The sequence below is a fragment of the Mugil cephalus genome, chromosome 8, assembly GCF_022458985.1.
Source record: "Mugil cephalus isolate CIBA_MC_2020 chromosome 8, CIBA_Mcephalus_1.1, whole genome shotgun sequence".
Lineage (NCBI taxonomy): Eukaryota > Metazoa > Chordata > Actinopteri > Mugiliformes > Mugilidae > Mugil > Mugil cephalus.
In genome coordinates this window covers 8155294-8183133 of record NC_061777.1, presented here as the reverse complement: position 1 = coordinate 8183133, position 27840 = coordinate 8155294, and the positions used below count along the sequence as shown (strand labels likewise).

General features: G+C 40.3%; 2 protein-coding genes across 2 annotated transcripts; one reads left to right on the top strand and one right to left on the bottom strand.

The window, feature by feature from the left end:
• Positions 1-11993: 11993 nt before the first annotated feature.
• Positions 11994-21477, bottom strand: LOC125012424 (myogenesis-regulating glycosidase-like). Its single transcript, XM_047592379.1, has 6 exons — positions 21407-21477; positions 19155-19600; positions 17879-18410; positions 16394-17198; positions 16165-16274; positions 11994-13678 (listed from the first exon to the last, which is right to left on the bottom strand). Exons 2-6 carry the CDS (start codon positions 19430-19432, stop codon positions 13331-13333), a joined length of 2073 nt encoding a protein of 690 aa, XP_047448335.1. The 5' UTR covers positions 19433-19600; positions 21407-21477; the 3' UTR covers positions 11994-13330.
• A 256-nt stretch (positions 21478-21733) lies between these two features.
• LOC125011976 (izumo sperm-egg fusion protein 1) lies at positions 21734-26477 on the top strand. Its single transcript, XM_047591537.1, has 10 exons — positions 21734-21943; positions 23364-23614; positions 23702-23776; positions 23905-23988; positions 24066-24086; positions 24217-24306; positions 24548-24675; positions 24898-25048; positions 25345-25513; positions 26294-26477. The coding sequence occupies exons 2-10, from the start codon at positions 23413-23415 to the stop codon at positions 26370-26372; spliced, it is 999 nt and encodes a 332-aa protein (XP_047447493.1). The 5' UTR covers positions 21734-21943; positions 23364-23412; the 3' UTR covers positions 26373-26477.
• Positions 26478-27840: the final 1363 nt, after the last annotated feature.

Sequence of the window (27840 nt, the reverse complement as noted above, 5' to 3'; positions counted from 1 at the left end):
TCCATTTTTTCATGATGATAACATGTACAACCTGACCTGTGTCACATGTGAGAAATAAAAAAAAAATGCTGTGTGAGGATAATGAACCTGAATATTATGACCATTGAATATTGTTGGGTGGAACATAAAATTGACACCAGGTGCAGACAAGGCAAACATGTGAGTCATGATGAACTTCTGTAACCGTCTCTCGTCATCAGGAAGGAAATAACACATCAGTATGAGAATCTAAAAGTGTGAAGGGTCACCTATATTCTCACAGTGGAGAGATGTAGCTGTAGAAGACGAAGTTGTGGGAACTTGAGGGAAATAATCTAAATCAAAACTGTCAAAAATCATAAACCTGCATTACTTTATGATTGACTGACTTCTAGAACAAAATTATTCTTTAAAACTTGTAGTTGCTGGTTTTCCACTCTGCAGTTTAATATTTCATCTCATCCGTCACTGGAGAAAGGAGCAGCTCATTTAACTGTTCTGCAACAACCTCATCTCAGAAAGATTTGACGTTATTCTTACAGATGAATTCATTCTTACAGATGTGACAGAAAGTGGTCACAGACACGTTTTCAGTAAAAGTACAAAAATTGAAGAAGAACCATTTCATTGTTTGATTCTTTCTTCCTTCATGCGTTTCATGTCACTACTTTATACAACAAAACTATCTTGGCTGCAACGGTAAATTACAAAAACGCAAAACAGGACGTGGACTGTGAACAAAGTTAGCTGTGGTCAGATGGGTGAGAACCTGACATTTTCCAGTTAGTTCTGTGGTGTTGCAGAAACGCATAGAAAAAAAGGCAGACATCACCACATGAGACAAATATATAACCTAACACACGACAACACAAAACATTCATGCACAATGCACCTGCTAAAAGCATGATAATGCTAAAGCTACAATTGTCTTTTCAAAGTGGATCTAAAGGCCGGTAGTTACAAATCTGATATAAAACAAAGTTAGCTTGTTTGCAGGGGATTCAACTGTAGTTACTGAATAATTCATTCAAATCATCACTGTAAAGAATATGGACTTAAGTGGAGGTCACACAGCTCTACATGTAAACAAAATGCAACAAACTATTTTCCTTCCTTTTTGGAAATCAGTTTCTTTCCTAGCAGCAAAGTAATGTTAACATTTAAACACAAGAAACCATCTCCTTTTGTGTCCCACTCGAGGATTTCAACAAACTCCAACAACACATTGTTAACCAGTCCATTTATTCAGTGTTTTGACAAAATCCCATTTTTTAAATCCCTTTAAAGGTGGTTTATGTGCGAACGTCTTCACATTTCACATTTTATTTCCTTACAGTAATTCATCTACTTTCTCTACAAGCCCGTCACAAAGATGAGCAATATCCTTCCAAACATCTTTCTTGTTGCTGTGTAATTTATGAGTAAAAACGACTCTGTGTAAAGTTTAAACACTTTGGCATTATCTGGTGGCAGGTTTCCAAATTTAAGAACCCAACACAAAGACTACCAACTATCAGCAGCAGGTTAGTTTCATCAAACAAAAGCCAGCAGAATCAGCAGGAGACACTTTAAACCATCACACGTCTGCATATAAACAATTCCATACAGTGTAATTACTTTCAAGCCAGGCATTTATATTAGTTGTAAAGTTGTGTGCTAGTGATCACCATGTACGAGCAGACAGACATATACTCAGCCACCAAGAGTCTAATTCAGAAATGAAGCTTCCCATGCCGTGTGCAAAGACAACACTTAAAAGACGTTGCGGCGCATCAACTGTGTGCAGCAGGAGAGCGTTTTAACACTCCACTGGTTCTCTGTGCTACGTCTTAGTTTAGCTAATAAGGCAAATCAAGTCACAAGGCAGATGTGGACGGTACGTTAAAATATGGCATCTTTGAGAACAATAACCATTTCACAAGGCAACCCATTAGCACTAGTAGCATATTAAATCTCCAACTGTGGATCAAAAAAGATTATTCCCCCTCTATATTCTCCATTCCTCAATCCTATTGAGTATTTTTTTTCTGCCTGGAGCCGCAAAGTGTATGACTGAAATCCACAAACACATATACCCCAACTCCAAGGTAGAGTAGACGCATGTGGAGATATAGCAGTTGATGCTTTTCATGGCTGGATTCACAATGCTTGGCAACATTTCTCCTGCTGCTTGGCCAGGGGAATAAAGTTTCATTTTGTTTTTCATGTGTGTAAACAATCAAGAAAACCTGTATTATTAAGCCTGTTCACACATGCACGTTTTTGATAAAAGGGGCTGTTTGTTGCATGCCAACTGACTTTTTTCCACTGTTACACAAGGTCACTTTGACAGGTGGCTCCAGATATATCACACAATCTTATTCAGAGATGCTTCTTTGTCATAGAATTGTAAATGTTCACATTCAAATAAGGACCCAAATGCTCCTGCCCAATTTAATTTACAGTTTCTCAACATTATCTACCAATAGGACCAAATGACACAGAATGACGAAAGATGAAGAAATGGACCCCAACACCATCGCCAAGACGCACTGCTGCCTGAAGTGTTCCTAAATTCATACTTCTATGATCAATCAGCAGCTGAAAATAAAACACAGATAAAGCAAATATAAAAGAGACAATACAGCAAGTGTAGTTCTTAATCCTTACTACGACCAGGCTGAATACGTTACTTACCCAACATCATTCGTTGTAGATCAGGGATTCATCCAGTTCGCGTGAATACAGTTTAAGTACTGCACTTAAATAATGAACTTGAGGCATTAGATGTCATCCTTCTGCTGCTCTGCACCTCAACTCAAAACTATTTCTATTCAATGTCCGTGAAGGTTCTTAGTCAATCAAGTCATGGTATATCTGATATATCATCGTAAAACAACTGGATTTATGGAGTAGACGTTTCACTACTACTCAGATGACTACTCAGTCTTCAAAGCTGTTACAAAGTGGGCCTATAGATGGCATTTGTCACCTGAGCAGAGCTGGAAAGCGACGAATTACATTTACTCGAGTTACTGTAATCGAATAGTTTTTTGTGCACTTCTACGCTGTAAGAAAAGATAAACCATATCTATTGGATACCAATGAGGCAACAGATTATAAGCAATATTATTAATTATATTTCACAATGTTTGATATTGTGTAAATATTAATTAAAGGAGACCCTTAATAGTTATAGACATAGTTGCTGTTACTCGGAGGCAGAATCAGAGACGGCACCTTCAAAATCAAGTATTAACTCCCTTGGTAGAGTGGAACAAGGTATGTGGACTTATTTTTGATGTTTTGATTTATTCTCATCTCTGGTGATGCCACCCACTTCATTTTAATGTTTTGTTCCGAGTTTAGCAACGTTGTTTAATCGCCTAATAAAATGTATTTTTATTTGTTGGTTCTTTTGGTGATAAGTTTGATCCTTTTTGACTCTGTATTGTTGAGAAAATGTTTAATGTGTATGTTGCACATGTGGTAACTTTATTTGCACAACTTTGCACAAGGGATCGTAATAATCGCACATTGCACTTGAGTCACGATAGCACTTTATTTGCCATTGTTTGCACAATACATTTTGCACATTGCTTATTTGCACATCTTTACAGATATTTAACTTAATTTTATATATCAATATTTATTGAATATTTGTGAGCTTTTAGGGAACCTCGTGACCGCGGTTGATTGCGTGCCGTCGGGCAGGTGCAGCAGTGCGCACTCGGCTCCGCCTGCAAGAAGAGAGGAAAAGTTAAGCTCCGCAGAAGTTGTGCACATTATTGGAAGAGTACACCGTAAGCAGGGCAGAAGTGTTTGGGAATATGTGTGTGCAATATCATCAGTAGTAAATGACCAAGTTAGTGCTACCGTGATAAATTACGATGTTTGTGTTTAGCACTTATCTGTCCAGTCCGGTGTCTGCTCCGTGGTGCGCGGCCAAATGATTCCCCCGGGGCACTGCACCTTCATAAGGTTCCGGGAGAGACCAAGTGACAGGGTAGGAAGTGGGGGGATTTGAAAATCCCCCAACTTAGAAATATTTCTATTCATTGTATTCATATTTTAGAGGTGTATTAGGGATGATGACACAGGTAAAATGAAGTATTGTAAATATTATGTGTGCAAGGTACATTTAAGATTGGTCTATGGTTAGTTAGCCATGTTATAAATGTTTAAGTTTACCTGTAAAGTGGAAGAGTCCAGTAATTAACCCGGTGGCACAGTACTTAACACGCCAGTTAACATCTGTCTGTGTTGCAGGTCTGACAGCAAGAGATGTTTCACCCTTCGCTGTTGCTGTTATTGTTGGTTACTGATTAATAAAAAAGAAAGAAAACAAAGAAACCTGACCATTGCCTAACTTTTCTTGAACATCATCCAGCCACTCACGGGTCACCGAGTTAACACACCCGTATGAAACTCTCCGCCTCATTCTGTGAGCCAAAGGTCCGCCACCTCCATTCTTGAGGAACAACTAGTCCTGGCCCAGAGAGTGCGGACCAGTAGAGTAGAGCACCCGCCCCATGTGTTGAGACTTGCTGCAGGTGCAGGCGGCCCTGGTTCAAATCCCACACTGGGTGCCCTTTCCTGCAGGTCACATTTTCTGTCCATCTCTATGCACTTTCAAATAAAGGCTAAAATGCCAAAAAATATATACTTAAAAAGACTTTTATTAACATTTTTTGTGCTTTCGACAAACATAAATTAAACATAAACATTCTATTTCAATTTATACAAAAAACAGGACAGTAAAAACATTTGCACTTTGAACCAATGACAATTGAAGTGCCACTGACATGTGGGGCAGAGTCAAAATCAGTGCCAACTTACAAATTTTGCACTTTCAAATGTGCAAATCTCAAGCTTTGTAGAAGCCAAACATAGCATAGCACAAAAGGCTGCACTGCAACTACAGTCTCATTTCAAGTCAGACGTTCGCTCTTGAGGGACTGGACTTTGAATCATCCAGTTCCAAGAAAAGTTTTTGGAATATCTCAAAGGCGTACTTCAGCTGTCTGGGATAATCGAGATTCAGCACGTAGGTCAAGCCAAGGAGGACAGAGCAAACCCTTGCAATATCTCTAAGTCCTGTGATGCACTAAAAAAAGTGTAACATGCATTTGTTCATCCAAACTAATAACTGACATTTAAAACTAGATAGCTAGCTTGTGATTAATTAATTATGCTAGTGCTCCGTTTGCTTCCCTCACGTGACCAGAAACAACCGATAATTGGCTCGATGGCAGGTTGATAATTAGTCTATGGAAGTATGATGAAAAAATGTTTGCCCCATTAATGTTACCATGTGTTTGAATGTAAATAGGAATACAACTTAATACACAGTAGAATAATCATTTAATACATTTGAAGTTGATATGACATGTTTTGTCAGTCAAAGGTTTCCCATTAAATAAAACCAGTTACTTTAATATTCGTATCCTGTTGTTCTTTTCAGACTTCAGAAGACCCTGTTCAAAAAGTAACTTTTACTCTGAGTACATTTTAAAAAAGCTACTTTTTACTTAAATTTTCACCCAAGTAGTGGTATTTTTCCTTGAGTAGAATATTTCAATACTCTTTCCACCTATGCGTTTTACTTGTTACATTGGCGCCATCTTGTGGTAGTGAAACGCTAACGAGGCCAAGGAGCAGAGTGATGTTCAAGAACAGCAGTTTAAGACACATGACATTTAAAGGATCTGATCATTTTCTTGAATTGTTTTCCTGAATTCTTTTAGACTCATGAAGAATCAGTAATCAGATCTAGTGTGATGAGGAGTATTGGTGAAAATGTGAGACTGTGTGGTTACACATAAAGCTGTCTGAAGTGCACTACGACATGCATCACCTGCATTGTGGTTACACAGAAGAGATGTGATGAGTGTGTAGAGGAGGCCTCAATGTCACTCATGATCTTTATCTTCATTTACAAAGCTGTGGATGAATCAGACAATTTTTAAGATTTCTGATCCTGTTAAGAAGTTCAAAAAGCCGATGCTCCTATCACAGTGTTACATGTAAAGGCCCAGACCCCATTACTTGCTGTGAGGATGATCTGTGTAACAGTGCAATACCAACAGCTCCCAGTGTCTTTCTGCTGCTGGTATCTTCAGTCATCATCACAGTCTTTCTCTGAGTGACTGGATGAACCACATTCATAAAACTCTGTTACTGGAGAAATATTTCATTCCCAAATCCACTACTCCAGGTCAACATCTTGTGCTGTTTTTCATGTTTTGTCAGGCTACATCCTGCTGTGAATGGCTGCTATGGAATCATAGGTCATAGGTCATAGGTCATGGTCATAATGTTATGGCTGATCCCAGGAGTGAGTTACACATGCATTTCATGTCACTATTTTATACAGCAAATATATTTTAGAAAGATGATGATATGATTCACATGAGATGTAAAACAGGATGTGAATATTGACAGCAAAGTTAGTTGTGGTCAGGTTTTTTACCACTGATTGTGTTTTGGCTCAGCAAACAGAAGTGACAACACCACCACTAAACATCAGTCAGTTAGCATACAGACTAACATACAGGCACATTGAAAGTGCCCATTACCAGATAGCAGCAGTATGTTTAACACAGGCTTAGCTCCAAGTAACTACCATGTTAGCAACGCGTGTCATTTTATTCTGGCATCAAGTGTCAATAACAGCAAATTCATACAACACACAGATGATATGAGGAAATCATACTGTGGACTGTTAATCTCACAATGTCTTATTAAAAATAGCACAGCATTACAAGTCACACGCCCGACCAAATGTAGAAAAAGCTAAAAAAGTGAGATTTTCATCTCTTTTATCCACCTTTATGCTCCATTTAAATCCGTTGAATTTGCGAGGAAAAAAAACATTTTAATTTGTAATTAATCAGTGGAAATCTCCCAATAGAGAGTAACACTAGAGAGTAAAAAAAAAGGTCACAGATGTGACCTTTATTTTGAATTTGTTTTCATCTCACGTCACTTTCATATACCATGAAAATATCGTAGCTGCAACAGTAAATTAAGATGACAGACAGGTTGGATCCTGAAGTGACCACATATTAAACTCACCACATCAGACACAAATTAAATTCAGAAAAGATTTGCTCTGTATCTGAGAAATGGATTGAAAGAGTAAATTAGTTCAAGTTTGTCACCACGACAAGAACAGTTGCAGGAAACGATGCCTTGTGGTTTAGGTGCATCACATGAACGAGTGAGGGGTTATTCATGTGTGGTAAAAGATGACTTGCTCTTCACAGTTATTTTTTTTCACAACCAGCATGACATTTTACAGAGATCTGGTCTTGTTACTGTCAGTATCCACAGATAAGAGGAGCTTAATTCGTTTCCCTTGTCTTATCATTGTTTGAAGAATAAATTAATGCCTTGACATTATGTGAATTCAGAACTTAAGGAAACCGTGTGTGAGTGGGAGGCACAGGGGTGAGTTTAACCCTTTGAATCCCAAGTTATTTCTTCCTATTTCTTGTAAGTGTTTCCGTGTTTTGTCACGACAAGATGCAACATAAAATTGAGAACAGGTGCATGTAAGGCAAACATGGAAATCATGATGAGCTTCTGCAACCATCTCTTGTCATCAGGGTATTTCAAAAGTTAAGATGTATTCTATATTCTCACAGTCTAGAGATACAGAAGAAGAAGTTGTGGGAATTTGTATTTTTTTTTCATATTTTTGCAAGGGGAAAAACATTGAGGAAACTTGAGGAAAATCAAAAACTGTCAAAACTCATAAACCTGCATTGCTTTATGAACGACTGACTTCTAGAACAAAATTATGGTTTAAAGCTTCCAGACACTGGTTTTCCACTCTGCAGTTTAATATTTCACCTCATCTACTTTTGGAGAAAGGAGGAACTCAATTAGCTGTTTCACAATTGCAAAAGTTCCATACAGTTTCATACTTTTGGACGTCTACTTGAGTTTATGAAAATGAACATTTGTGAATGTAATTATGAAAAAACATACTTTATACCTCGGTTTAAGAATTAAAACCAGCTGCCAAATATCAGACTTCTCTTCAATCGGAGCAGTTAAAGATCTGTGGAAACCAACAAGTCAACTGTTGTAACTTAAAAGCTTAAAGCCAAACAAGTAACCTCCCAATCTAGAAAATAGTTTCCTGCTGGACTGTAGTCCTTTTCTAGTTGCTGTAGGTTCAGGTAATATTTGCCTCACTTCAAACTATGGAAGAGCTGTATCCTGTAGGGCAGCTCCCTGTGGTTTCTCTTTTTAGTGGAACATGTTGTGACACATGTAGTGTCATTTTATTGTATATGGATGAAAAAAGACCGTGTCAGTGACAAGCTTTGGTTTTCTGCAGAAAGATCAATAATAATAATAATAAATGATAATAATGCATTGGTTTTATATAACGCCTTATCATAGACACTCAAAGTGGTTCACAATTGAATGCATTATTCACTGGTCACACAGTCACACCCTGGTGGTGGTGGTAAAGTACCTCAGTAGTCACAGTTGCCCTGGGACAGACACAGAAACGTTGCTGCCAATCCACGTCTACAGCCTCTCCGACCACCACCAAACATCACTCACTTGCAACATACACCAGTGGAGTTCACACTGGGAACAAGGTGGTTAAGGTGTCTTGTCCAGTGACATTGGACGTCCACTCTACCTCCTGAGCTAAAAACTCAGGTTGACTGATGCTGTGTTTTACAGTGAAAACAGCTGGTAAGTTTGCTTGTGTCAGAACTGTTGTCACTCGCATGTGATGCATAAAATTAAGACACATCTACATCATGACTTAGATGAGACGTGTGCAGGGATTCAAGAAAAAAGGGGCGGATCATCAGTCTGATTAGCTCTATAAAATCAGCTTGAGTCAAACTTTCTTTTACTCTCTCAGAGACTACTTCTAAGCTGCAGGCCTTCCTCTCACTAATACTGAGTTACTGTTGTCTCCATGGCCAACATGAAGCTTTACGGAGCTCTGATCCTGTTCTTGACTGTGTCCACAGGTAAGAGGAGCTTAATTAATTTACCTGGTCTGAACATTGTATCCTGAATAAATGACTAGATGATTTTCACATTCTCTTACTAAACAGCAGACCTTGAAGGCTGAGAGAAGGTGATCAGGTCACTGTAGATGATGATATTTAGGTTTCATTTGCAAGTCTATGGGGGAAATTAAACTTCCTAGAGTAGAAAATACAACTTCTGAATTCCCAGAACATTAAAAAACGTCAATGTTAAAATAATGTTATTTTTTATCTTCTGTATAAATTGATGTGTTTAATTACATTCTATATTATAAATCAATCCTGACAGCATGGGGATTAAGATGCTACGACTGTGCAGGAACCAACTCTTCATCCTGCACCAGTTTCGCAACTTGTCCTGATGGATCTGACAGGTGTGTGTCTAGTGAAGTGCTCGGTAAGTTGTTCCTCCACGCCACAACACAACACATCAGAACTGTTGCTCATATATATTTTGAGTGGATATGTTGCTGGACTTGTTGCTTGTTGACTGTCACTGTTGTTGAAACTAAGATTTTTTCTTCTGGTCTCATAGGTGTTGTCGCTAAGGGCTGTGGAACAAGTGAAGGGTGTATCAGCCCCTTAAAATGCTGTGACACTGATCTGTGTAACAGCGCAATACCAACTGGTCCCAGTGTCATTATGCTGCTGGTGTCCTCGGCCATCATCACAATCTTTCTCTGAGACTCTGGAACAATCTCATCTGAAGAAGATTTTACTTAAATTAGTATATTTGGTCAAAAGACAATTTAATGATGTCTCTTCAATAAAAGCTCAATCATTTACTAAGCTTTTAAATGTTTAGTTTATTTGGTCCATTCATTTCATGTACATATTTTTATAGCAAAAAAAAAAATATATATATATATATATATTTACACACACACACACACACACACACATATACACACATATACACAAAGTGGCTCGGTGGTTAGCGCTGATGCGTCCCATGCCTCCAGCTCGGGCCTTTCTGGGTGGAATTTGCATGTTCTCCCTGTGTTAGCGTGGGACTCGGGCTTCCTCCCGACTCAAGGACATGTCGTTAGGCTAATTGGTGACTCTAAATTGACCCTAGGTGTGCGTGTGAGTGTGAATGGTTGTATGTCTCTGTGTTATGCGATAGGCTGACAACTTGTCCAGGGTGTACCCCGCCTCTTGCCCGATGCCGGCTGGGATAGGCTCCAGTAACCCCCGTGACCCTACTGCAGGATTAAGCGGTAGTAGAAGATGAGATGAGACATATATATTTGATCTCGTAGATGATTTTTGAACATTTGTCAAAGACAACATATTAACATCCATTCATCATTTTTCCCATGCAACCTTTTCTGAGAATTCACAGAAAATAATTTAATCAAAAACATAATAAAAATCATATATTAAGGAATGTGTTGGGCCATATTCCGTTGCTTATTGCGAGGATCAGGGGAGTGTGTTGTAGTTAAGGTGTGTGAGGGAAGAAAATTCCTCAAAAACACTGAAAAGCTTCCAGACCAGTTTTCATGGCCACCACAACATTTTACAGAGCTCTGATCTTGTTACTGTATCAGCAAGTAAGATGAGGAGCCTAATTCATTTATCTGGTCTGATCATTGTTTGATGAATAAATTAAATCCTTGAAATTATGTGAATTCAAAACTTAAGGAAACGTGTGTGAGTGGGAGGCACACGGTTGAGTTTAACCCTTTGAATCCCAAGTTGTTTCTTCCATTTTTTCATGATGATAACATGTACAACCTGACCTTGTGTCACATGTGAGAAATAAAAAAAAAATGCTGTGTGAGGATAATGAACTGAATTTTATGACCATTGAATATTGTTGGGTGGAACATAAAATTGACACCAGGTGCAGACAAGGCAAACATGTGCGTCATGATGAGCTTCTGTAACCGTCTCTCGTCATCAGGAAGGAAATAATACATCAGTATGAGAATCTAAAAGTGTGAAGGGTCACCTATATTCTCACAGTGGAGAGATGTAGCTGTAGAAGACGAAGTTGTGGGAATTTGAGTGATACATTTGAGGAACTTGAGGGAAATAATCTAAATCAAAACTGTCAAAAATCATGAACCTGCATTACTTTATGATTGACTGACTTCTAGAACAAAATTATTGTTTAAAACTTGTAGTTGCTGGTTTTCCACTCTGCAGTTTAATATTTCATCTCATCCGTCACTGGAGAAAGGAGCAGCTCATTTAACTGTTCTGCAACAACCTCATCTCAGAAAGATTTGACGTTATTCTTACAGATGAATTCATTCTTACAGATGTGACAGAAAGTTGTCACAGACACGTTTTCAGTAAAAGCACAAGAATTGAAGAAGAACCATTTCATTGTTTGATTCTTTCTTCCTTCATGCGTTTCATGTCACTACTTTATACAACAAAACTATCTTGGGTGCAACGGTAAATTACAAAAACGCAAAACAGGACGTGGACTGTGAACAACGTTATCTGTGGTCAGATGGGTGAGAACCTGACATTTTCCACTTCGTTCTGTGTTGTTGCAGAAACGCATAGAAAAAAAGGCAGACATCACCACATGAGACAAATATATAACCTAACACACGACAACACAAAACATTCATGCACAATGCACCTTTTAAAAGCATGATAATGCTAAAGCTACAATTGTCTTTTCAAAGTGGATCTAAAGGCCGGTAGTTACAAATCTGATATAAAACAAAGTTAGCTTGTTTGCAGGAGATTCAACTGTAATTACTGAATAATTCATGTAAATCATCACTGTAAAGAATATGGACTTAAGTGGAGGTCACACAGCTCTACATGTAAACAAAATGCAACAAACTATTTTCCTTCCTTTTTGGAAATCAGTTTCTTTCCTAGCAGCAAAGCAATGTTAACATTTAAACACAAGTGCACGCGTCTTCACATTTCACATTTTATTTCCTTACAGTAATTCATCTACTTTCTCTACAAGCCCGTCACAAAGATGAGCAATATCCTTCCAAACATCTTTCTTGTTGCTGTGTAATTTATGAGTAAAAACGACTCTGTGTAAAGTTTGAACACTTTGGCATTATCTGGTGGCAGGTTTACAAATTTAAGAACCCAACACAAAGACTACCAACTATCAGCAGCAAGTTAGTTTCATCAAACAAAAGCCAGCAGAATCAGCAGGAGACACTTTAAACCATCACACGTCTGCATATAAACAATTCCATACAGTGTAATTACTTTCAAGCAAGGCATTTATATTAGTTGTAAAGTTGTGTGCTAGTGATCACCATGTACGAGCAGACAGACATATACTCAGCCGCCAAGAGTCTAATTCAGAAATGAAGCTTCCCATGCCGTGTGCAAAGACAACACTTAAAAGACGTTGCGGCGCATCAACTGTGTGCAGCAGGAGAGCGTTTTAACACTCCACTGGTTCTCTGTGCTACGTCTTAGTTTAGCTAATAAGGCAAATCAAGTCACAAGGCAGACGTGGACGGTACGTTAAAATATGGCATCTTTGAGAACAATAACCATTTCACAAGGCAACCCATTAGCACTAGTAGCATATTAAATCTCCAACTGTGGATCAAAAAAAAGAATATTCTAACATAAACGTTTTCTTTTAAAATGTACCCTGAGCAGTGAATTTGACTTGTATGGACAAGAAAGCAGTAGATTTTGGCACTGACAGAATGGCACTACAGGTGAAGACAAAGAATTAGTTGATCGTGTCCCCCCTAACTTAAAACTTCAGAGTCACACATATTTACATACATTAAATACTGTCCATAAATTAACCAACTAAACGTGAAGCGCAATCGACTAACACTTGAGTTATATTTAGCCGTTAGTGCAATGTGAATTTATGTTAGCTTAAACATAGGTAGCTAAGAATTTGACGTCGGGTCTTGGAACGCCCTCTGAGTGGGGGTGCCCGCGTCCAACTCAGCGAGCATATTTATTGCCAGTCTGCAGAAAGAAAAAAAAAAAAAAAACTTCTCAGTCATCCCTGCCCGGCCCTGTTATCTAATCTACACTGAAATAAAATCCAGTCAATGTACCAATGCCATTCAAGGCTTGGTAATAATATGCCCATTACATGGAAGACTGCGGTGATGATACAATCTGGGATCGTGGAAGGCACATGAGGATGAAGATTATTTTTAGGGTGCAAAAAGAGAATTGGAAGCAAATTTTGATTCTTTGGGTGGACGTCCAGACAAAGAAACAGTTGGAGGAGACAAATCCCTTTTTACAAGTAACTGCCTAGTGGTAATTTCCCTTTGAAATAACAAACATCCCCTGCTATTTCTTGGCATATGTGCTCAACGTTTTCATTTGTATGTGCGTATTACGTGTGTGGGAGAGTTTGTGTGTCCTCAATGAACCCATGTAAAGAAAGCTATCTCATCCAGGTCCACAGGGTAGTCGGTGAGGTACATGGGGCCTTTGTCAAAATGTTCCCCTTTGTAGCTTCTCCACCGTCCTGCGGGCAGGTAGATGTCCCTCTCCTGCTTTCCTGGCTCTAACACCGGAGCCACCATCAGGTCATCGCCGATCAGGAACTGGGAGTCGATCTTATAGGCAGCCTCGTCGTCATTGGCGATCCACCAGAGGGGTCTTATGATTGGGTCTCCTGTATCAAGAACCTCGCCTGCCAGTTCGAGCACCCTGGGAGCCACCAGAGTTTCATGGAGCTTTGTGAACTTCTGTGCTATCTGTACCACCTGCAGACGGATGTGTAAAGGTACAGAGTTAGAAACACACTAGAGCGCACTTCATCTAACGGTCTCTGTGGCGTGATGGTTGGAGGACATGAGTATCTTAATTGTTAAGCTTTATTAAGTTGAGCACAGGTCACCATTTTAACATTTAAGTCAGAGCTTTGGGTACACAGACAGTCAGATGACACAGCTTGGAGGTCTTTTGAACAAAACAGTACACTTAATCTGACTATTTCTTTTTCACTGGCATATTTAAACATATTAAACATGGGTGTTTTTGCTTTTTTGGTGGTTGTGCTATTTTTTGTGCTGCATATGCAGCCGAGGTTATGGTTTGGGCCAGTTTTTATTTCAACATACGATAAAAGTTCATGACATTGATGTCTCTTACACAAATAAAATACTTGTAGAGAATCAGTATGGGTTTCAAACAAACAGAGCTACATCATTGGCATTAATAGAGGCAATAGAAGAAATCACAAATGCAATAGATTGCAAGCAATATGCTGTTGGAATATTCATTGATTTAAAAAAAAGCTTTTGACACAATCAATCATGAAATATTGATCAAGAACCTGGAAAGATATGGCATCAGGGGAATAGTGCTGGATTGGGTGAAAAGTTGTCTAAGCAGGAGACAGCAGTTTGTGAAATTGGGTGACTGTGTTTCTCCGTGTTTGGACATTGCTTGTGGGGTACCCCAGGGGTCAGTGTTGGGCCCTAAGTTTTTCATTTTGTACACCAATGACATATGTAAGATCTCTAAGGTATTGCATTTCGTGTTGTTTGCAGACAACACAAATATTTTCTGTTACGGGGATAATTTACGAAAGCTACAAGAGGATACTACTATAGAAATGAACAAATTGAAAAAATGGTTCAACAGAAACAGATTATCACTAAATTTGAGTAAGACTAAAATAATGTTGTTTGGTAATTGTACAATTAAATTTTTGGGGGTAATTATAGATGATAGAATCAACTGGAAATCACACATCAAACATGTACAAAGTAAAGTCTCAGGAACCATTGCAATAATAAATAAAGCTAAAAAGGTTTTGGATCATAAAACAATCCACACTCTTTACTGTTCCCTGGTCTCACCATATTTACAATACTGTGCAGAAGTTTGGGGCAACAACTACAAAACATCTCTACGGCCACTAACCATCATGCAAAAAAGAGCAATATGAATAATTCTAATGTTGGCTACCAGGAACACACAAACTCATTATTCCTAAAGTCCAAATTACTAAAATTTACAGATATCGTGGGCTATCAAACAGCTCAAATAATGTTTAAAACAAAAAATAATCCGTTACCAACAAATATGCAGATATTATTAAGTATTCATGAGGTGACATATAATTTAAGGGGTAAAAGTAACTTTAATTTAACATTAATTCGCACAAACAGGAAAACTTTTTGTGTTTCAGTCAGTGGGGTGAGACTATGGAAGAAGTTGAAGCAATGTCCAAATATGAAACAGTTTAATATAAAGTACAAAGACACTATTTTTCAGAAGATGTTTGGGTGCACCAAGTGTGATATGATACGGTGTTTATTTATTTTTATCTTTTTATACTGGTTAGTATCTTGTGTTGTTGTTGTCTTTTGTTTTGTTTGTTTTGTTTTCTCTTTTTGTCTACGTGTTGTGTGCTCGTGTATGTAAAGTATGGATATGTGTGCCTATGTATGTATACATGTAAGTAGGTACCGGTATGTATGTATGTATGTATTTATATGTGTGTGTGTGTGTGTGTGTGTGTGTGTGTGTGTGTGTGTGTATAATTACTGTGTATAGGTAATATTCATATTTTCATTACATAAGACAGGTTTAGACAAGGATTTGAGTTAGTCATATGTCATATTTAAGGAGAGGAGGTGAGAGTTCATAAGTTTTACTTCTTCTCACTCCTTTTCGAAAATGTGCTCAATATCTCATGTTTGTCTTATTGTCTTTTTTATTATGTTGTTTCATATTCGAAATAAACACTTCAATCAATCAATCAAAAAAAAAAGCACCACACGTGCAACTTGAAAGCTGAACTCTGGTGCTCTCTGGTTGTAGCATAAAGAAAGTACACACACACACACACACACACACACACATACACAAAAATGGAAACGATTCCATAACAAATAACTTGCAACTACTTTGCACTGAAACAAAATCTTCTTTTCTCTACCTTTGCTCCAATTTCATTTTACCGCCACGTATTATTTGAGTTTTATGTAAATTTAAGCTATTTCTCATTACTTTCCCTGCAGAGTACTTTACTTTTTTGCAGAGTTTATAGATTGTTGTGTTTTTAATTGTGTGTGTCTGGCTCTGTGGTTGTTGCTACTTTAATGGGAAAGGACAAAAATTTGTGCACTGTAATAAGAAAAATGCAACTATCACATGAATCTTGTAAAATACATTTGATTTTTTTTGTTTTTTTTGTTAGAGTTTTAAAGTGTGACAGCCATTTTTTTTTTTGACTCACCTCATTGTCATAGGCCCACGGTGGTATGGAGAACTGCATGGCAGGCATAAAAGCAGACAGCTCCAACCATCTGATGTACAGCTCTCTGTCAGGCAGACCATTTGTTCCATCTAATTCATATAAAATACAACAGAGAGATCAGACTGTACACCAAACCATAAAATATCATTAGATGTGTCTTTAACAGGGCCATCTTTCAAGCAAGACTGCATGTTACTGTGCACCATACCTGCAGTGTGGTTTGGGTATGCATTCCCACCGATCATATCGGGTAAGACAAACTGGTAGCCCAAAATGCTAACAGTCAGAACAGTCGGGATGATTGACTTGAGGCCGAGCTCATAGCCCCACACTGAGTCTCTGTCAATGATCCTGAAGAAGCATGAGATGTCCTGACTCTGGTAGCCCACCCTCAGCTCAGCACGCTCACTGAAGGGTATCGCCATCTCTGTGTAGCGGCGGGTGAAGGTGGAGGGGTCAGACAGTGGGAGCAGGGTGCTAAACTGGCGGGGGAGGTAGCTCGTCTCTCCCGCATCAAACTTGAAGGAGGTCACGTCATAGCGGTCTTTGAGCAAGGCCAGATGTGAGGAATACCACTCACGAGCATCTGGGTTGGTGAAGTCCAAGATTCCTCCGATGCCGTTCCACCAGCGAACCAGAGCGGGCAGGTCGCCGCTGGGCTCCCGAACAAACAGCCCTTTCTCCACAGCTACGCCGAAGTTAATGGAGTCATAGTTGATGAACGGATGCGTCCAGAGCGTCACCTGAAACCCGTCCTCTCTGAGTTTGTCAAACATGCCGCTGGCATTGGGGAACTTCTGCGGGTCAAAGTCAAACTCTCCATAGTCGGCAGTGTAGCGGTCGTCCAGCTCCAGATGGGAGCACGTGAAGCCATGCATGGTGATGTTAGAGGCGTAGTGCAGGAGCTTCTCCTGAGTTACGGCCGTCTTGTAGAGCGCCCATGTGGACCACACTGGTTGCTTGAACAAATCAGGAGATGGGACTTTGATGGGCTTTGGAAAATACCGACGCACCTAAGAAAAACACATAAATACACAAAGAGTACTTACAGATGTAGTTTCATCCAAGCCTGCGCAGGAAAAACATTTTGGGGAACATCTAGCCTAAGTGGCTTCCTTGAATACATGAAAAAAGAAGGACCCAGCTACTCTGGAAGTCACCTTTCCTTAACTAAAAATCAGTCGGCAGTCGATTTTACTCATATTATTTACTATATACAGAGGCTAGATTTAACATGCAAAATAGTGAGCTTTAATTGTGATGCTAAGCTTATTGGACAACACGTGAATGATAGCAATCTTCATGACAAGGAGGAAATACTTTTCCAAATCAAGTCTTCCTTTAAACACCAATCTAGAGAGGAAGAGAAACCCCTGGTAGTGGTGTTGTATCTGACTGAAGTCCTAATTATGCAACTACAATTATGGCCTGCAACTAACCAGTTAATTCTGTTATTATTTTAGCCTAAATAGTCAGTTAGTCTATGAAATGCAATGCAAATGTCGTAAGTGGGGACCTTTGGTTTGTTCCAGTACTTCCCACAGATACTGCTGCTACCATCAAAGAGTGTCATTGCTATGGGGTGGTGGTGCCCGGTCTGGTCTAGGTGGGTGGTACATGTCCAAGTAACATCCACTGGAATGCTTAGCGGTTTTAATGATGTGGCTGATCAGTGTACGTCTACACCACTCACCATGTATTTGTGAATAGAGGTAACATCTGAGCCCACGCAGACTCTGTAGCTGAGTTCAAGTAAGGCCTGTCGTCGCTCTTGTGGTCTAAAGGGTGAGTCCTGGTACCGGGCCTGGAACCTCAGCGTCCCGTCCCTCTGTGACCAGCCCAAATGAAACGGCACAGAGTCGTTAATCTTGATTGCGGTTGCATTCGACGACAGCCAGTATCGTTCCAGGATTCCCCCAAAAGCGTTTCGATTGGAGTAGACATCGCTGGTGATGAAAGGCTGCGGTTCCACTTCGCCTTGGATCCTGTTGGGCCAATACTGCGTTGCCATCTCCGCTCCTCCGTACCAGTGAGATTCGTTATAGGTCATTGCGTGCTCTACCGGGTGCTTATTTTGCAGCTCCTCCCAGCGAACTCGGTAGCACATCACTGTGCTCTTTAGTCGAACCGTCTCGATGAAGAAGTTGAGCTTGCCAGAATCGGACTGAGTGCAGCTCAAAATATTCCCTTCCTTCGAGCAGGAGTCAAGATCCAGAGTGCCAGATCTAGGAGAGTGCGTGGAAAGATGGAAAACAAAATGGAAAAAAATGACAAGTCAAGCACAAAACTAACTGAGATTGGATTTGTGTGACGCTTGAAACACAATAAGCTCAACAAAACAAATAAAATGATTAGAATATTGCAACAAAGAAGAAACCAATGACAACAAGGGGACGGGACTATGGCTATTTCTGTCAATATGTGAACTTGACTGACGAAGGACACGACTAAATTGGTCTCCCCTAAGGGTGCAATCACGTGTCTGTCTCGTCTGTTTTTTTCCATTATCCACCCACACATGGCTGACAGGCTCACTTTTAGAACACAAAGAGGAACGAATGTGCTGCGGTAAAACCAACTTATTTATGTTAAGGGTTATTCAATTTGTTTTCCTTCTGGTTACTTTGTGTTTTGACTGGCATCAGCTATCAGTCATTTTTTATTATTATTATTATTATTATTATTATTATTATTATTGTCTCTTATTTATTAGCGGAGCTGAAACTATTAGATGGGTGAGAGAAAATAGTCTTTTAAAAAACATTTTAAAACCAACCAGTAAGTAATACCAGTTATTTTTTAAGCTAAAGATCCCTGTACCAACGTCTGAAATGTATCTGTCTTATTTTGCTGTAAAGTTTAAACAATGGGGTTTTGGATTATTGAGGCTGTAGTGACAAAAAGATGCACCCAGACAAAAAAATCAAAGCACTAATAAAGAATGAAAATACCCCCAACAGTGAACCCACCTGAAAGTCATAGTGAAGATGACAAATCCTGCCTGGTTGCGGATGATAAAGCCACCCTTGTTGAGGTCTAACAACTCCGTCTTCAGCAGCTGGGCTTTGCGGAGAGACACCAAGTAGTAGCACCAGGAGACCACGGCCGACAGGACCAGCATGAAACCCAGTATACTTGCAATCACCAGTGGGCGACCTTCATGAGCCAGCTTCTTCTTAAGTGGAGAGCCCCCCGCTCCCCCGGCCGCCTGCTGCTCCCCAGGAGCCACCGGTACGATCTGGTACATACTGAAAGCTTTGTGTGCATAGAAGTCGGTTTTGAGGAGGAATGGCAGGAACGGACAGCTGCAGTTCACTTGCTCTCAGCGCTTGCAAAAAAAAAAAAAGAACCAAGGTCTACTGGCCAATCTTTAAAAAAATCTCCATTTCTGAATGAGGGGCTGGTTTGTCCAAACCTGTGAGGTAGACAGGAGCATGCAGAATCAGTCAATATGCATGTGAGGTGCGGCACAACATGTTTAAGCCCACTTTGAACTGAAAAACAAAATAAGACATTACCGGCATACAGCGTTTGTGTGGAAGTAAAGCAACAATCCAACATAAAGACGCTGACAGAGTAATTAAATAATCAGTATGAGTTGAAAAAAAATAATAATAACAATTCAGTCTGTTGTAAACCGCATCACACAGAGAGCATTTCGCAATCGATTTGACTGGAGTGACGTGACCACTGACATCTGAATCGTTTTGATGCTCTCCACACCATATACCATCATATCAAACAGTGCACATATACACGATCTAAGTACTTCAAATTTTACTGTTGGTATTCACTATTCTGTTTCTCCGGAAAGCTTACATATTACTGTACATATTACTGTGTGCACTTGTTAAGTATGCCCTGCAGCATCAGCAGCGTCCAGCAGAGACAGAGAGAAAGAGCCAGACCTTTAATCTGGTAAATGGCAGCAAGCCAGGCTCTGTAGCCACACATGACAGTGGTGGTAACCAGGGTACGATCACAGAGCGCGTAGACATCCTGTCAGCGTGATTCACTTACACTTATCTCACAGGTAAGAGCACGTTAGACACAAGTAAATAATATTTAGGAGTAGCAGCCCTGAAATAACTGGACTGCAGCAAACCTGCAGTTTATCCAGATGGAGTGCAATCCAGTCATCCACGGCAGAGCACTATTTAAACTCCCCACAGGTATCATTACGCTCCAGCTCAAGTTTTTTATTTTATTCGGATGAGCTTAGCCGCAGTGGAAGGAGAGACTGGAATACTGTAAACGCAAAACCTGCAAAAATTGGGGTATTTTAATCAACACTTATATTGCAGCTTGTACAATTTGTTATCAGAATAAGATCCTTTACCTAGTCGATACAAACGACTACAGACAAAGCGGTACCATCAGTATGATGCCTTTTAAGGATGATCACTGTGTGTGTTTTAGATCACATGCTGAACTCAACCCACCCTACATGGCATGAGCACAATGTTGCACAATGTTGCTCTGCGCATTCTGGTCCAGGGCTTTAATCCTCAGGTTATTGGAACAAATTCTGACTTGGTTTAGTGTTTAACAGAATCAGGTCATCGGCCTCAATGGCTCAAATGATTCCAGAAAACATAGCGTTGTGAGTATCCAAGATTCTGGCACTTATTGTTTGAGGAAACTGCCTCATTTTTCTTTATGTTTTGTTTTTTTAACAATCATTATTGATCACATACATCATTTTATCGTATTTGCAGGGGGGAAAAAACTGTGGGTATTTTAGAAACAATACCGATAAGTCATTGTTACCTCGCCCTTTACACTGTCACCACTCTGGGTAATAAAGTTGAGCAGGTTGTAAAGCATGTATTCTTAACCAGCTTATAAACACAATCAGGATTCCTTCGCAGTGACCGCAACACTATCTTGTGCTGAAATTTACTGAGATAACACCGTCACCTGACATTGCTAAAATGATCGCAGCGAACACTGAAAGTGCCTTAACAGTTGTAGAGCATATATGTAACTACTAACCCAACATTTCCAGCTTTCTGATCGATAAACAACAGCCTTTGTTGGCTCTGCCGTACATGGACATTGTGTGACTGTAACCGGCTGTACCAGTTGTCGTGAGCCGTGTTTAAGGACAACCGTGTTCAATATCTGTGCTAGATATGACAATAATACCCAGACAAATTGTACGACAGCATATTTAAACGGCCTATGTAGTTTAGCAACCACAAAAAGAGAGTTACCTTACCTCTGTTCTTGGTATCTCACTCCGAGTCTGGCATCTGAGTGAACCTCTGTGAACGCAGTGCTCTACTGCGCAGCTGTAAGGCGGCCGCGGGTTTCTGGGAAATGTAGTGTAACAACAAAGTATTTTTATTTTTCATTTTATTTTATTTTTTTAATAAAATAGACTCGTCATATAAATTATATTTGAATTTTGTTATTTATTTATTTGCGCAGAAACGTGTTAAACGCACAGTACTCGGCACAACATTGATAAACTGATATTAACTGCCATTAACGGTATTTGGATTTTTTTGTCTCGTACATGGAAACGATTCAAAAGACCCACAACGTCCAAAACGTCTTTCGATGTCACTAATTTATAAATACGGTGAATTTGGATGATTTTGCTGCACATTTTTGACACAAACCCTTTAACGTTACTTCAGACAGCAGCTTTGTTTTTTGACCTTGAGGTGCTTTGCAATAGACTGGATGCAGAAGGGGGCTTGTCGGGGCCTACTGAGTGGAAACAGCATCTGGCACATGATTAAAACTACAGGTGTGTACGAAGAGTATTAATGAGAAAAAATATGAGAGGCGGTAGGCTACATTATTTTTTCATCATGCACTTCGAGAAATAGTCGAAGAAAAAAAGGAGCTTGACGAAGTGGTGAAACTATACCTCGAACTCGGCTTCAGTAACAAAGTAATATTTTCTCTTTTCGCTCACAAACACGACGTTTTTTAAGTTCATGATAAAAAAAAAGTCTACCTGTAATTTTTTGTGAGATTATACGGAGCAATGATAATCATGGAGTGAGTGTGACCTCCTTTTCCACCACTAGGTGACAGCAACAAGCTAAGAACAGGACTCGTCGTTACTTTCTATCAACATCACCAATATTATTAGCAATTACTGACTTAGTTAATAGTTGAATCGACTTAGACTTGGACTCAGACAAACTTTAAATATCCACAAGAGAAACTGCCTGGTTACAGCGGCTTAGTTGTTACAAAAAGGTGAGCTGTTATACTACTACTAGCACCTGTAGCATTAGCAAGAGGTGAAATCAGAAAGGTACTGTATACGGATTCATTATTTACCATTTATCTTTATGATATGTCACGATAGTTGAGTTATTCCTGTTTAGTTTAAGTTAACTGACAGATTGTCAGTGACGAGGAGCTTCTGTGTCTAATGTGATTTTAAAATGGGCATGTTTTGGTTTCTTTACTGTTAACCAGTCCATCTAAAGATGTCATTTGGACTCTTATAAATCTATACGTGCTTTGCCGCTGTCTTGTTTTAGTGTTAGATTGATTATAAATTTAAAAATTAAAAATTGTGGATATTGTGAGTAAGGTATAAAAGAAATTCTGTAGTGTTCACCATGGGATCGGAGCTGAATCAGATGGGATGGACTGTCCATAATGGAGAGCACTTTGTCCAGTGTCCTCCTGCCCCTCAGTGAGACCAACGTCTCCAACTCCATACCGATCACATGTCCGGCCTTTCAGATCAATTTGTTGACACTACTGATGTCTTTTTTTGCTGGTACTACTCCCCCAGCAAACCACAGCAAAGTACAGGGCACTCGCAACAACAGGCTGTTAGAAAGACTCTAGTAAATCTCTGTACACATTGAAAGACCTGAGCTTCCTCAGAAAGTAGAGTCCACTCAGGTGCATATCTCAGTCTTATCCACGCAAATGTCAGTTTCATCTTGTGCCATTGTATTGTCACAGGATGGTCAGTGTTATTTCCGTCTTTTGCCAGTGATTTTAATGTTGTGGTCGATCGGTGTATGTGTTAAATGAAATAACCACGACCAGGCCGGTGGACGCAAGAATAATGGTCTAATAGCAAATGTCTAAAAAGCAGTAGTAACTGTGAAAGCACTAGTTCCTGTGAGAGCAGCTGTAGAAGCGGTGACGACTCTAGCTGTGTGTCTAGTAACGATAATATGTGGCTGTTTTAGAGCCTGCGCTAAATGAAAAAACCACAGGAGCCAAAGGGACTGAGGGGAGATGCTGTTGATGCTGGTGTCCCTGTTCTGCTGTGTCCCTGCGTCCCAGGCCTGCCTGCAGTGTGACCGTAGCATCAGGCTGCTGCACGAGGACTTCATCTTGTCTGCTCCCACAGTTGACAAACAGATAGAAAGGAAAAAGATATGTGACCATGCCTATGTGACCTATAGAGATACCAGCCGGGAAAGAAAGGGGGTCATTGGTGAGACATTTTTTAATTATTGCTTTGGATAGAAATACAATTGGGATCCCTAAACTCTTAAATATTTTAATACTGTCTGATTCCCAGATCCCACCACTCTGTACAGAGCCAAAACAGAGTACCAGAGTGAATTTGATCACTTCTTGAAAACGCAGCACAGCGGTGAGAGGCAAAAAAAAAAATCAAAACGTTGCTATTCATGCCATAAAACAGTTGTTGTAAACTGAGGTGCTGGAAAGACTGTAGTAAAACATGGCTGTTCTCTTGTACCACCACTGCTTTCTTTTCAGGATCTGGAACATTTGAAGCCATTCAGATCATGGAAAAAGGCCGGAAGATCTTAGAGAAACACCTGGATGCCTTCATCCGTGATGGTAAGTGGTATGAATAACACTTTAAGTCATTGCTGTCTTTGGATGCATTTCATTTTATTTATCTGTCTCTCCCTCAGAATTGTGCCCCAACAAATGTGGTAAGTTTCATCTGTCTGACCCTCCCATGTAAACAGCTTTAAGTCTTTGCACACGCATGGTGTGTATTAAGTACTGCATGTTCTGCATGTTTACAGGGCACATGTCTGAGCATGTGTGTGTGGTTTTCAGGGCTTCTAAACAGAAGAGTAATGGACTGCTTCTCTTGCCGTTACAAGATATACATCTGTCCCTCTCCGACTGGCCAGCAGGATTGTGGTGGTATAGTTTTATCTATTTGTGTGTGCGTGTGTGCATGTTGTTGGTGACTGGACGAGGAGGAGTGTGTGGCAGTGCACCGTTCTCGGAAGATACATACTGTCACGAGTGTGTAAATGTGTTCTCAAGCGAGCCACTGCTGCCGCCTGACCATGTGCAGGGCTAATGAAAAAGATTATTCAAGTAATCCTGATGCAAACAAACTGAGGATATCTCATTCTGCCTCATTTCACCCTTTCTCCAGAGCATCCACTGCAGGCTGAGGAGGGAGGCCAGGTGGTGTTAAACTGTTTTCTTCCATGGCAACGCCTTCTGTTGGGGACACCAGAGTATCACTACTCTTGGGCCCCAGGAACACCAGGAACTGAGAAGGTCTGTTGACAACAAAAACAGAAGCCTATTAAACAGCAACACAGCCCATCGAAGCTTCTTCAGTAGAAACAGATCATTTTATAACTTGATTGCATGGTTCCCACTTCCCGTTCTTTAACTTTCGCCTCGTATTTAGCTTTAAAGTATCACCATAAATATGTGTCTCTATTGCCTGGCAGCCTTCACTCCCACTAACTATCACTTCCCAATTTTTATATATAGCTGGATGAAAGCGACTTCAAGGCCCTGGTCGTGACAGGTGACTCATCTGTGGTCTTGAATCAGCTGCGCGTCAGCGAACAAGGAACGTATCGCTGCTCTCTGCAAGACCAAAACGGAACCGTCTTCTATCGAGTGGCTTTCCTGCTCACCGGTAGAGTCCCGCATTCAGACATGTCGTCAGTAAATAAAAATCTCAGTTAGAGCGCACTTCAATCCATATTTTGTTATACTCCCAACAACTAGAATAAAATCCAACACCTTAAGATCCATATGACTGTTTCTGTCTGTACAGCTATAAGACATTGATTGTTATACTGTAAATAGAAGACAATCCTAAATCAGTTTTTTGACGATTTCAGCATGCTAAATTAAGAAATCTTCAAAAAATCGGAAACTCTGCCTCCACGTGTTCTTTTTACTCTGCTATATTCTCCCCCTTCTTCACAGTCGCCCCTCTGCCTCTCCAAACGCACCGATCCTTCGTCACTCTGCCCCCCCCGCCTGGTGGAGACAACTACTCACCTTTTCAACCTTCAGAGGACCTGTTGGTGCCAGTCATCGCCGTAGTTACCGCTCTGAGTCTGACAGCAGGCGTAGGCCTCACAGTTGTCCTGGGGTGAGCGACAGCAAGTGGGTGGAGGTTGGCGGTTAGGTTGGAGGTGGAAGAGGTGACACTAAGTAGTCAGAGAGCATGACAGACTAAATGATGCAAGACAGAGAAAACTGACTGCGTTATCTTGTAGTCTGAAGATAATGATCCATTATGGTTTAGATATACAATATACAACACGAAACTACAGTACGCAGACATACACTCACTTGTCAGTTCATTAGGTACACTAGTGCGTTACAATATAACAGCCCCTCACTTAATCTAAGTTTCCTAAAGGTTATGGTATTAACTAAGAGAGAAGTTGATACACAACTGTGCTTTTATTTTGGAAGCAGTGGTTAGTAGTATTATTGTATGGTGCTGTATCGTGTTTCTATTATTGACAACCCCATTTTAGTCAGAGGACTAGGTTAAATAACAAAGACAATAGCTGAATTACCACCTTCTTGATGTTGTTTAAAGAGGACTTAGAGCAGGACTTTTATATCAGAAGTTGTTTGTTTTGGCCAGTGTACCTATTTTATGTATATAGAGAGATAGAGAGAGAGAGGCAGAGAGACAAATGTTTTTTGTCTTCAGCGTTTTCTACATTTCCATTTAGTTTGTTTAATACCATCACTTTCCAGGAAGTGATGTCAGGTACTAAAGCGTAAGACATAAGAGGTGTAAGAGGTGTTACCCTCAACTCAAACACGCCTAAATGGCAAGAATGGGCAACAACAAATGTTAAAATCCTGCTGTTGCCTCAAAAGTTAGATTTTTTTTTTGTGTATTTTCTTATAGAATGATGATGAATCAGCGGAGAGCAGCAAAGGAGTTGAGAATGAGGGAGGAGGAAATAGTCTCAGAAAACATAGTGTGAGGAATCTACTGTATACAGTCAACACGCGCTTTATTGACTGGAAGCTTTTTCTCGCTTCTGGTTGTACATTTGCTCTGCGGTCAAATAAATTTCCCATGAAAAAGTGCCAAGTCATGTAAAGAAAATACAAGTGAGAATAAGCCCTCGCTGCTGTTGTTATTTAACACTGACCGTGAAACAAATCTCAACGATCACTCACAAAACGGAGAGTTTGTGGTGTAGTAAAACCAGAACGTACACTCCCAGTTAAACACATACACACCCTAAAAACTCCCCTGAAATCCCAGAGATCTCTATAACACACATCAATGATCTGGCCCCAGCAGGGGCACGTTTCCCCCTGAATGAAGCGATGCCATCGTCACGTGGGCATTTAGCAGAGGAATCGGGGGATGAGGAAAATCTCGAGGATTACTGTGTTTTTCAGAGATTAACAGCCCCTGCCGTCCAATTAATCCTGAATAATCCCCCTTGTGGAGATGCGGGGGGGAGGGGGAGGGGACCTCTGATGTTTCCATCCGTCCTATTAAGGTTAAGTCTTGAAACCAGACGGATGTTTCTTTCAGTGTGTTATGATGACACCGGCTGCCTCTGATTCATAAATATTCACCTCTTCGGATCAGAGCAGCCTCTGTCATGATCTCCTCCACTACCTCCTCGTCATCAGCTCATAAATCCTGTGTCTGCTTGTTGTTACCTTTTTCGTCTCATGGTGCGTGCACTCTTAGCACATCCTCTGATGTCAGGTTTCCTGTCAAAAAAAAAAAAAAACAAACCATTATGGCCAACAACAGTCAGTCAGTCTATATTATGTTGTGATTTGCCTACATAGGGGAGAAAATGAAAAATGAAAGTAAGTGATTGCCGCTGCATGAATCACCGTGCCTTGGAAGTCACCTGTGAAATCAGAACTCATCGCCCCAGGCGTTTTTGGGTAATTTCTGATAAACGTTTTGAATCATACCAACTTAGTTTGAGTTGTGTGCCATGACCCGTGTAGCAACGTTTGTAATGATATGCTTGTGGGGGTGCGAATGTGTGGAGGCGGAGGTCTGCATGGATGGTGACAGGATGTATGTGTGGTGCTGTTTCCTGTCTGGCTTGCCTAGACGGGGGCGAATGTTTAAAAAAAAAAAAGACATTCTTTGAGACACCCTCATACAAAGACGTCACAATCTTCCAACTCCACAGACCTCAGCGCTACATTGTGGGATTATACTGTATGTGTGTGTGTTCAGACCAAAAGTGCAGGTTGGGGCTACTTTAAGTGCATGCTCAGCGGCTCCACTGACAGTTGTGATGAACTGTGTCGCAAAGTGTGTGTGTGTGTGTGTGTGTGTGCGGCTGTGGACTGAAATTGCAGCCTCAGCAGACGGCGGGAATGACAAAGTAGGAGTACTACTGAGGGAGGGATGGAGGGGACAAAGGGAAGCGGGAACATGAAGAAAGTGAAGCCTGGGGTTTGAGT